At 35.6% G+C, this 12,357-nt stretch overlaps 1 protein-coding gene across 9 annotated transcripts in view; it reads right to left on the bottom strand.

Annotated features, from left to right (window-relative positions):
* DNM3 (dynamin 3) overlaps positions 1 to 12,357 on the bottom strand; it is a 532,818-nt gene that overhangs the window by 441,553 nt on the left and 78,908 nt on the right. For all 9 annotated transcript variants that reach the window (XM_034666734.1, XM_034666737.1, XM_034666735.1 and 6 more), the window contains exon 2: positions 8,137 to 8,210. In XM_034666734.1, the coding sequence (XP_034522625.1) occupies positions 8,137 to 8,210 (74 nt within the window). The remainder of the gene's footprint in view (positions 1 to 8,136; positions 8,211 to 12,357) is intronic.

Below are 12,357 nucleotides of genomic sequence, written 5' to 3'. Positions count from 1 at the left end.
TCAAAGCACGGTGCTTAGACCTGTCTAAAGGTTCCATGACCAAAAACATTCAGACAATTTTTAAAAGAATAACAGGCAATAGATCAAAAAATAGATCTATTAAAAGGAAGAAGGAAAGATATCTAGAAAAAGAAAACAAAAGTAAAAGAATTAGATGAAGCTGTTATGAACATTTTCTCAAAGTGTTTCTCAAAGACCAACAGCTATGGAAGCAGAGTAGTTCTTCAAAATGCATCACGCAGGGCTTTTGCCCCTCACCTACTGAATCAAAACTTCTGACGGTGATACCCAGAAATCCTCAGAAAACTTACACACATTAAAATTTAAGAAGAGCTATATTCAAGAGACTTTAAACTATGAATCTGCACTTTATCTGGTAACTGGCACTTTATAAGGAAAGCAATAGGAAACCAGCACTGGAGCAGAACAAGGTCAAAGCTGTGGCCAAGAAAGAATGTTTTCAGAATCACATTTGTTTTCACATGAGGTTAACTTGTTACAATGAAAAGAAAATAAACATTTACTCCTCTGCAAAAAACAGACTATCTTATTCTAAAATATCCGTTTTAATTAAATTCAGATATTTAAATACAAAGCAAATGAGGCATGTAGTTTTAAAATATTTTCAGCGTTGTTATTCAAGAAATACCTGAATGTTTCCACTAAAATGTAGCAATCTAATTTATGAAACTAGAAAACAGGTCCTGGTCATTGTACATACATCAGGATTTAAAGTCTCAGTAATCTGTAAACTTCTTTAGAATATCTCACCTGTGAGAAGGTGACATTTCTCTAGAATTAACTTTTCCCTGACTCTTGTGGTAAGAAGCAATCTCCTTAAACTCACAATGCTTTTAAAGGGACCCTGAAGAGACCTCAGTGTGCAGAGGTCTAAGAACAGAACACGGTCATCTGCCACCTTCACAAGCCTTCTGCTGCTTCTCAGCCCTGCTGCCCGAACTCTGTGTCTCCACCTCACCCCACTGGTTCTCTGGTGCCTCAGAAACAAGTGTTCTGACTTCTGTTACTGAATATCTTTATTAAAATGGTCACTTAAAGCAGCTCAAGGACCCCAAGCACTGAATAGTAATAATTCTCTAATAAACTACATCTTCAGCAATTTTTGAAACATGGACATATTTATTACCTTGCGCAGTAAATGTAATACAAAAGTGGTAAATCAAATTTTGATGAATTAATAATATATTTGACATGCATGAAAAGAGGAAATGCCAAGGAAATCTTTCACAAAAGAAAGAATACTTCTGTAATGTGAACAATTAACTTTAATTTATCCATTTTGAAAGCTCTAATTTGTAATATCTTTCTTTCTTACACTGATGACATTGAAATAAAGCAGCATGAGGCAATATCATAGCGTTTAGAGAGGCATTTTAACATAGAAAAGTTCTCTAGGAGACAAAACCACTTATCCTCAACCATGACTTACAGGCTTTACTTTTGTAAGTTCTTATTAACAGTAACTTTTAATGCAAAGAGTGACGGACTCAATCCTTCAGGAGGTGTATCAAACTCCAAATGGATCATTTCTTAAAGCAGTGACACTTTCAATATACTCAGTAGTTCATCAAAAATATTATACTCAGACATATTTGCTTTCTCTATTTGACATGTCACTAAACCAGTAAGACTAGGTACTGAGAAGAAAGAAACCAGTGGCATGCTGATAAAACAACAGCTGGCACCCTAAGGGGGAAAAAGTCCTGGTTTGTAGAATTTGCCAATTTCCATAGTGTAAACACTCCCACAGTGATCAGCTTCAGGTTACCACCATGATGTCAGTGAACACGGAGATGAGAAGAGAGTTGCATTATTGGGTCTCGGGAACTGGCACAAACCAGTTACAACATGGCATTGGAAATGCCCAAAGGCATTGAAAACTGTCCTCTTGTTTTACCAGGACCCTCTACCTACTCTACTCCCTTGCTCTTGACACCACAGTCCTTACCCAACAAAAGTGCACTGTCCAGCTCTTGTCCTTTCAAGCAAAACCTTCAGAAATCCTTCTCTCTAAATCCAAACTATCATGACCTTAACACTTAAAAATTTTACCTTTATTAATAAAATCACAGAGATGGTGATTTTTCTCACCTTCCTCACAACACTGTGATTTTTTGGAATGCTCTCCTGTACTAAGTACTAAATTTCCTAAAACAAATTACACAGAATAAGACTTAGGGTCTGTAATTAATTTCTTGGCTTCGCTTAGCAACTAATACAACAGCAGATGGAGACAAGCAGTTAAATATTAGTAAATGTGCATTTTGTTGCAAAGTAAATGATAATTATGAATTAACCAAATAATTTCTGTATTTACTATTCACCTATTGATGCTCTCTTACATAAAACATAACCCAATAAAAATACAAAGTGTATCCTGCAAATATAAAGCAAGCAGTTCAAGGGGCAACTAGCTAGCTCAGCTGGTACATCACATGACTCTTGATTTCACAGTTGTGAGTTCGAGCCCCACGTTGGGTGTAGAATTTGCTTAACAAAAAGTATATGCATTGTAAATAAATAAATCAATCAATAAAACAGAGTTTCCTATTTTTAAAATGCAATATTCAGTGTCAGAAAGATACTAGTAACAACCCTTACTCCTACCAACAGTGTGGCCTCTGAGGTGCTTAACCTTGCTGGGGCTCTTTTTCTAAAATGGGAATCATAACATCTATCTCAGAAAGTTCTTGCATAGTGCTTATACATACCTAATGCTCAAAAACAGGGCAACCACTCAGTATTATAATTTTCTAAATAGTAACTGTCCTGGGCTTAGCAATACTTTTATTATAAGAGTTTCTTATAATTGTAACAGGAAAATCTCTGCATTAGAACAGGAAGTATCGAGGCACATGGGTGGTTCAGTGGGTTAAGTGTCCAACTCTTGATTTCAGCTCAGGTCATGATCTCAGGGTTGTGAGATCACACCCCATAACAGGTTCCACACGGGGCGGGGAGCCTGCTTAAGATTCTCTCTCTCCCTCTCCCTCTGCCCCTCCCCCCACCCTGCCCCTACGCCCTTCACCACTCACCCCCATGCTCGCTCACTTGCTCTCTCTCTCTCAAAAAGGAAGGAAGAAAGGAAGGAAGGAAGGAAGGAAGGAAGGAAGGAAGGAAGGAAGGAAGGAAGGAAGGAGAAGAAGAAGAAGAAGAAGAAGAAAAGAAAGAAGGAAAGCAAGCAAGCAAGCAAACAGGCAGTATCCACATGGTTTTGAATATTCCCTATGTGTTCTGACATCCCACGCCTCTGCACCCAGGGCAACCACAGCCTCAAGTCTACCTCTTCCAGGCTCTTACTGACCACAGCTGTTGTCTCTGAACCCCTGAGTCTAAGGCATAACGCTTTGTAAAAAGCCAGGCTAGCAGCCCTCCTTAACTGGAAACAGAAACTAAAATGCATCATTGGGTTTTTAAGAATTTTCAAAAGCTAGCAGAAGAAAGTCAAAAGAGACAGAAACAGAGTTACTCAATTTATTTTATGCTGACCAGTACAGATTTCATTCGATAACTTGACAATGATAGATAGATGTACATATAAATAAATGTAAATAGCCCAGATAAACTAGTAGAACTACTTTAATAGTACAGTAAGAAAGTTACTAAAATCAAGTATATCTTAGGAATGCAAGGATACTTAAATAAGAAATCTATAAATGTAAAGGTGAACATATCAAAAATTTTTTAAATGATCATCTCAATAAATGCCAAAATGTCATTCATTAAAATTATATATCTACTTAAGTTTTTTAAAATATTTTATTTGAGAGAGACAGAGATAGCAAGAGAGAGTGTGAGCAGGAAGGAGGGGGAGAAGCAAACTCCCCGCTCAGCAGGGAGCCAGGTGAGGGGCTCAAGCCCAGGACCCTGAGATCATGACCTGAGCTGAAGGCAGAGGCTTAACTGACGGAGCCAACCAGGCACCCCTTTACTCATTAGGTTTTAAAATATTTTTAAAATTAGGAATAAAATAGTTCTTAACCAGGAAAAACAAATGGTAAATATGTATAATTTAACACAAGAGGCATTTTCAACAGAACTAGGAACAAAAACATGGTTCTGGAAGTCCTGGTCAATGTAAGAAGACATTAAAGAGAAATAACAGACATACTAATGGAAATGAGAAGATAAAATGGTCATTATTAGCAAATATCTTGTCTCCTTCCTGGAGAAAATAAAGTCATCAAGTGAGGAATCCCACAACTCTACCACTAAAAGCACAGACTTACCAGTAGTTTCTCCCACATTTTCCTCTTTCCATGGGATTACAATAGAAAAGGTATCCCTTCATCCTCCTCTTGAGTAAAGGAATTATCCCAATCGCTATCCAATCCCCAAACCACTCTCCTGTTTCATTCTCTCATATTTGGTGGCACCTACTTCAAGGCCTTCATCCTACTATCACATTCTCTTTCAAGGCACGTGGCTCACAAGACCCTACCCAGCAACTGCTTCAGCAACACTGTCTTCCTTTACCTCACCTTCTACTGTCCCTCCTCTCTCCACTCCAGCCCTACAGGCAGCCTTGTTAAACTTCAAATACACAAGGAGATCCCATCTTAGAATCTTCTAACTTCCCTCTCCCAACACAAATAGCAGCATGGATCAAATGCTCACTTTCTTCATCATCTAACATTCCATAGTTTGGGGGTTTGTGTTATTTTGTTTTGTTTTTCGGTGATTGTTAGTTCCTCCCCAACTAGATTGTAAGCTCCATGTTGCCAAGGTTATTTGCCTGATACAGAGGAATCACTCAATGAGCACAGGAAGAATGACTGACTCTATCAAGCGTAAATAGTATTTATGGAACTGATCCCAATTAGGATCCAAAGGCACACGTAAATTACACAAGCAGTGACATATACCAGCTTGCTTCATTCAGCCATTTCGTTAACCCTCCATCAACCCAAGCCTATAGTCACACATGGGATTGCCCTATGAACAGTTCACTCAGAGTGGAAAAAAAATAAGCATAGTTCTCAGCTGGCATCAGCTAGAGGGCTGCAATATACAAACTCCTTTTTGGGGTTCATGAATGATTATGAAACCAGTAAATTTTCCCTGAGGGAAGAATTTCTAGTCTACTTTGCATGAAAAGAGAGGTGGTGTGTAAAGTATGATTGTCACTAATTAATGAAAAAACAGTCAGGGGCTTAGAAGTAGCAAGACTGGGAGACTGTTGACAAAAGGGTATAAGGAAAAGGCATATAATGTACTTTCTCAATAAACCTTAACATTTAACAGTTTTTCCCATGTCAGTACTCACCCAAAAATCCAGTGCAATTTGTTTCTCAGCCATCTCAGTATTTTCAGGATAAGTATTTATTGAAAAAAATTAAGAAATGCAGATGAAATCACTATATAATAACTAAAATACCCCAGAGAGTCAATTAAAAATATTTTAATGTCAAATGTAGAGGAAGATGGTTAATTTAAAAATTAAAAGTAAAAATAGCAGCATTAACACAGACTTGCAGTGAGAAATTGGAAAATATAATGGGAAAAAAAAAAACCTTATTCAAACCACAAGAACAACAAAAAAATAAATATGAATACCTTCACTAGAAACCCACGAATGCTATGTAAAGATCATAAAGCATTTTACTAAGGAATACAGAAGATATTTGAGCACATGAAAGGACATAGCACGATCCCTGGATTGGAAAAAATAATGAATATTTTAAAGATATCAATTATTTTCTATGAATCTATAGGTTTAAAATAATTTTAGTGGCAATAGCTTTGTCTTTACAAAATTATCCTAAACTTTGCCACACAAATAGAAAAGAACCCCTAAATAAAAATAAGCAATGGCAGACGAACTATAGACATGACAGTTGGATATTAAAGCAAATTATAAACCCACAAAAGTAAAACACTATGGGGGCACCTGGGTGGCACAGTTAAGCATCCGACTCTTGGTTTCAGCTCAGATCGTGATCTCAGGGTCGTGAGATCAAATCCCACATTGGGCTCTACACTCAGCACGGAGTCTGCTTAACACTCTCTCTCCATCTGCCCCTCCCCCTCAAATAAATAAATAAATCTTTAAAAGTAAAACACTGTGTTATTGGCACAATAAAATAGACTGCAGTAGGAATGTTATAGAAGATAAAGGAGACTGGGAAATAAAAATAGTTCAGCATACATGAAAATAAATTTCAGATAAATGAAACAAATGTTAAAAAAATTTAAGTATGAAAAGGAAGAAAATTGTCCTAAGTATTTACTCTTTGTTAAAGATACATGTACAGATTTTACAACTATAAAGAGTAAAACTTCAATACATCAAAACTTTTATAAACAATATAAATCATAAGATGTTTGTCTAATTATTTAGATTTTAATTCCTTCCAACAATGTTTCATAGTTTCAAGAGTACAAGTTTCACACTCCTTTTGTTAAATTTAGTTCTAAGTAGTATGTTATTTTTGATGCTATTATAAATGAAATTATTTTCTTAATTTCACTTTTTTTGATTGTGCATGGCAAGTTTATAGAAATACAACTGACTTCTGTATATTGACTTGTATCCTACAAACTTGTTGAACTCATTTATTAGCTGTAATAGTTTTTTGGTGGATTCCTTAAGAATTTCTATGTACTTTATCATATCACCTGCAAACAGAGATTATTTTACTCCTTCCTTTCCAGTATGAAGGCCTTTTATTTCTTTCTCTTGCCAAACTGCCTACCTAGAACCTCCAGCACAATGTTGAACTGAAGAGGCAAAAGCAGACCTCTTTGCCTTGCTCCTGATCTAAAGGAAAGTATGCAGTCTTTCACCATTAGGTATGATATTAGTAGTGGGTTTTAGTCTATGCCCTTTATCAGGTTAAGGAAGTTCCCTTCTATTCCTATTTTGTTGAGTGTTTTTATAATGATGGAATGTTGTATTTTTTCAAATGCTTTTTCTGAATCTGTTGAGATGATCCTGTGATTTCTTATTTTTAATTCTATTGATATACATTACATTAATTCATTTTTAGGTGTTAAACCAATCTTGCATTGCTGGGATAAAAAAAAGATGATTCCTAAGATTCATACAGAATTTCAAGGGACTCAGGATAGCCAAAATAGTCTTGAAAAATACAAAATAGGACGCACTTCCCAATTTCAAAACTTACTACAAAGCAAGGGTCATGGGTAAGACTGTACAATACTGGCACAGATACAGAAATATAGGTCAGTTGAATAGAACTGAGAGTCTCAAAATTAACACATATAATTATGGCCAACTGATTTTTGACAAGGGTACCAAAACCATACAAATGATGCTGGAACAAACTGGATATTCACATGCAAAAAATGAAGTTGGACCCTTTCCTCACACCATATACAAAAATTAACTCAAAATGGATCAAAGACCTAAGTATAAGAGCAAAACTATAAAATACTTAGAAGAAAACATAGGGGTAAAATTTCATGACTTTGGTTTTTGCAATTTATGAGGTGCAGTTTTTATAAGTACTTTCAGAGAAATTTATAAGAAAAATAGTAAAATCCACAAAAAGAAATAGGGAAAGATAAAAATAGTCAATTCATTTTAAAAAAAAAAATAAATAAACACCAAATAAGCACACAAAAAATCTAACATCACCAGTTGCTAAAAAATAAGAATGAAAACAAAGCTCATTTGCCAATCAAATTATCATGGTGTTAAGGAAAGGAGCAAGCATAGCACATTAGACATAGATATAGGTATACATATACTATATATCTGCATATAGATATTAGATGGATGTTGAATTGTTACTCAAAAAAAATTTCCAAACACACACTCACATGCAAGAAAGAAATAAACCAGAAGAGCATTAGTAGTTAAGCTGTACTATAAAATTATACAGATGGATTACAATGAGAAATTGTTATTTTCTTAACATAAAACATAGTAGGTATCTAAAAAGCTATATGCAAATAGATTTTCCCTTTACTGTAATCAAAGGAATTAAAAGAACAATGAAGAAGAGAGCATTTGGAAAGAAATACAGGCTGCTACCCAGAGCAGAGGGATCACAAAAACGTTTCTGTTGCCACAATCCAACACCCAGGAATGGAGGCAACAGGTATCATGGGAATGTGCTTACTCATGCGGCAAACATCCTCATATATTACCTGCTTTGGAAGTAACAAGCTGCAGCACAAGAGGCCGTCTGGTTACGATGCCCGACCCTCGAGGGAGAAAGTCCCTAAAAAAAAAAAGAAAGAAAGAAAGAAAGAATAGATTAAGGCATTTTATGTAATTCTAATCACCGACAAATTTGTAAGTCAAGTCCCACTGTAATTCTCCTAATTCCAAACTGTTCAGTGCATCACTGAAGAATGCTAGACCCATCTTTAAAAAGAATGCTAGACCCATCTTAAAAAAGAAGCATTTGCAAAGTAAAAAAAAAAAGGGGGGGTAGGAGGAGGGCTCCTTATATTGAATATTTAATCCATGTGTATTATCACAATGACCTCACTAGAATACGTCACTCATTCATTGAGCTGGAATTAATAAAAGTTTGTATTAAATTACTTTGTATTTTCACTTGATCTTTATTTTCAGAGAATCAGCATTTATAAAAAACATGTGATGCAGAAATTAATCCCTAAACTCTTTTTGTAATTAAAAAATTCAGTACTCTGTCCAGCTTCAAACTCAACATGGACCATTATTAGAGGTATTAAAGGCATATAGGATTGTGCCTTCTAAATATCCTGAAATTTTTTTCCAATGAATAGTCACACAGAAAATATATGATTTAGTAGAGATAAATATTGTATATGTAGAAATTAACAGCAGAGAAAACACTGAAGTTTGAGCTTTGTTTGTTCTCATTCCCGATAAGTGGGAGTTTATTTAAAAAGGGAGTTTTTTAAACAAATAAAGATTGTGTTTTAAATGCATGTTAATATACATTAGACCAATAAAACTGCAGCTAAGAAACTATTTTATAATTACATCTGCAATGCCACATAAATCAATACTGATTGTGCAATGTCAAATTCATTAACATACCTGTAACACAGATTTTAAATGCATTTAGAATGCCTTACAACTTTGGAAGATTCATCATTTTAAAAATCACAAATAAATTTGACTCAATGGCAATGTTTCTCAAAAATGGTTCCAGGACCACCAAAAGTGTTACAACCACAGATGCCCAGGATTCATCCTAAACCTACAGATTCAGAATGCCAGGGGAAGGTGTGCAGTTTAACAAGCTCCAGAGGATTCTGATACTCACACAGTTTGAGAGCCACTGACCTCAAGTCAGGATACATTACTCAACAATTCAGTGGGTGATAATGGCATGGGTTTTGTAGAAAATCTGGTAGACAGAGCTTTAACACAATGAGATTTCAACGAAAACAGCTTATACAAATGGTGAAGTCCAGTGAGAATGCCGCAGAACCCAAGCCTTTAGCTTAGTGATCCTTTAGAATAGAGAGGTGCAGAGATAAAATTAAACAAAATTTCCCCTACTACAAACAATTTATTTTGCAAGTGCTAGTGTAAATTTTAACAGAGGAAATAATACTGAACAGCCTCTTAACTAAAACAAAGCTTTACTCCTTGATTCCAAGGACTAAATTTCATCTGGAATGTCATTGCATGTGACTAAAACAAATATTAGTGAAATTACAGACTTGTATTGCTCAAAAAAATGCCATCTGAAATACATTATATTATTTATTCATCAAAAAAATTAACTGAGAAACTAAGAAGTGCTAGGGAGATGCTGGGGGCATCACCCAGCACTAGTTAGACTCTGGAAGTTTGAAATCTAGTGGGAAGATAGAGACATGCACATAGAAGACCATTAAAGGAGGGGACAGAGAAACTACATTGGAGTTCAGAAAAGAGACAGATACTCTCCTTTGAAAACATTTAAATACATAAAATTAAATAGGCTTTTAATATTCTCCAGGAACTATATTAGAATATTTGCTAGTTTTAATGGTTTCAACAATCACTTAAAACTTAGAACAAGGACAGCATCTACTCTATACCTAAAACCAAAAAGGAAGAAGTTAGCTTGAGAATCAAAACGGATAAAGGGAAAACAAAGCAAAACTCCATAGCAAAGAGTGGGAGGGAATCTGTTTGAACTATTAGGATTCTGAGTCAGATTTTAGGATGTATAGAGAGGTGCCAAAGAGGAATATTCACATTTTAAATGCCTGAATATGCCATTTAATGAAATCAATAAAATACTTTCTTAAAAAATAAAATAAGGGGGGGGGCCGCTTATGTGGTTCAGTTGGTTAAATGACTGCCTTCAGCTCAGGTCATGGTCCTACAGTCCAGGATTGAGTCCCACGTCGGGCTCCCTGTTCAGAGGGGAGTCTGCTTCTCCCACTGACCCTCTTCCCTCTCGTGCTCTCTCTCTCTGTCATTCTCTCGCTCTCTCTCTCTCAAATAAATAAAATCTTCAAAAAAATGAAAAAATAGAAAAATTAATTAATTAATTAATTAAAAAGGTAAAGAGGAAGGGGGAAAGGAAGAAGGAAGAAAGGTGGTTTAGTTACTTAATACCTTCATGCTGGGATCCTTTCAACTAATGTTTAGGACTATATATTTATAATGTAGATTTAGTAACAACCCCTTTGAACATTATTAAAGCAAAGCATAATGTATCGAATATTTTAAATAACAAATAATTATCATGTGTTTGGCTAAAAAGTAAGCCCACAGATACATTTAACATTTTTCTCTTCTTTTTTATTAAGCAAATAGCTTTGCATTAAAAGTAATAAATACATTCAGGTATCCAACCCCCTTCTTACTAACTCACACTTACTGGTCCCCTTAGTGGCTCTCACCAGGCCTACCTACTTCCAACATATACATTCTCACCAAAAGTCAAAAGATCTGGGAACCGAATCCTGCTATTTGGAAGTGTCTCCTGACTTCACAGGATTATCTACGTGCAACAAAGCGCTAAAGAGAAATTTCTCTCTTCTGAGGAGTCAATGACTAACCTGGCATCCTGAAGATCCATGTGGTTCTGATGATCCAGCAGCATGAAAACCATATGCCCAGCACACAAATGAAACCCAGAGAGCCTTGCTTTGAGCCCCAGCTCCACCACTGAATGGACAAAATTCTCTCTAAATCTTAGTTTCTTTTGCTACTAAGCTGAGACAGCCCTATGGATCAAAAGAAATGCAACATATGGCAACTTTTTAAAACCCAACTACCATAGAAAAAAGTAGTACTATTACTCTTGCTATAATATAGCCACAGCATGTTTTCCCTGATATTGCCATATTCTCTCATCTCAAAAAAATAAAAATAAACAGCCTCTACACACAATATTTTAACATTCGTGAACGGAATTTAAAGATAAGGAGCCACAGACCCCACTTGAACTCATTGGTATTGACCAGCCGCACTGGTTTGGAAAGCTCAGCTCCTTATATCTGCCTCCAACAGGGAGCGAAGGCCCTGATACAAATAATTATGAATAATGCATTAGCTGTTGTATGCAACCATCCACTTGAATTTTATTCTTTCCTATGTAATAGGTGGTTGGTTCTCCCATAGGGACATCTTCTGGGAAAATTACTTTGCTAAATTAATGCAGAAAAAAAATGACTGTGCCTTCAGTATTACTGTGGATAAACTACACATTTCTGTTTACGGTCATGTATATACAAATATAAAATTTGCATGCCATTTTTCTCCATTTTTTTTATTTGCATGAACTTTCAAGGTAAAAAATAAGAAGAGTAATCTGAAGACTCAGCATCATCTAACTCCATTCTATTGCCTGAGTGACTTATTTATGTATTCATGGTTGGACTGTACAGACTTTTAGGCAGGAGGAATACTTCCCTCTCAATGCCACATAGCAGCTACAACTCAAATGCCTTTCTTCTCTCGACTCACCTCAATAAAGCATTAATCTGCACAGTCTTAACAGTTGGTCTTCAGGCAATAAGTCAATGCTCTTTCACAGTTTCCTGACTCCTGCACAAAAAGTAGAGAACAATTCCCACGCTACGGTCTAAGAACCATCTTGATAATATTTCTTACTGGCTTTTCCAGAAACTTAGGTATCAAGATATATCATTATTGGTCCACTAGGAAATGACTGACCTTTGGAAGCCTAAAAAAAAAAGGAGAGCATATTTTCTGTATTAACCAAGATAAAAGAAATTTTTCCCTCAGCAAAAAATAAATACAGAGATGTTTTTTCTTTAAGATAGATGTAAATGGTCATTAACCAGATGATCTGTTCAGTAAATAAATGTTTAACATCTGCCCTTGACTAAAGACAGGAGGCATAACTTAGACTCTCCAAGAAGTGAATTTATGAAGAGAATAGCATGCAAATGACAAGCATG

Source organism: Ailuropoda melanoleuca, chromosome 8 (assembly GCF_002007445.2).
Source record: "Ailuropoda melanoleuca isolate Jingjing chromosome 8, ASM200744v2, whole genome shotgun sequence".
Taxonomy (NCBI): domain Eukaryota; kingdom Metazoa; phylum Chordata; class Mammalia; order Carnivora; family Ursidae; genus Ailuropoda; species Ailuropoda melanoleuca.
The sequence above is the reverse complement of the archived record's forward strand: the minus strand, read 5'-3'. Positions and strand labels throughout refer to the sequence as shown.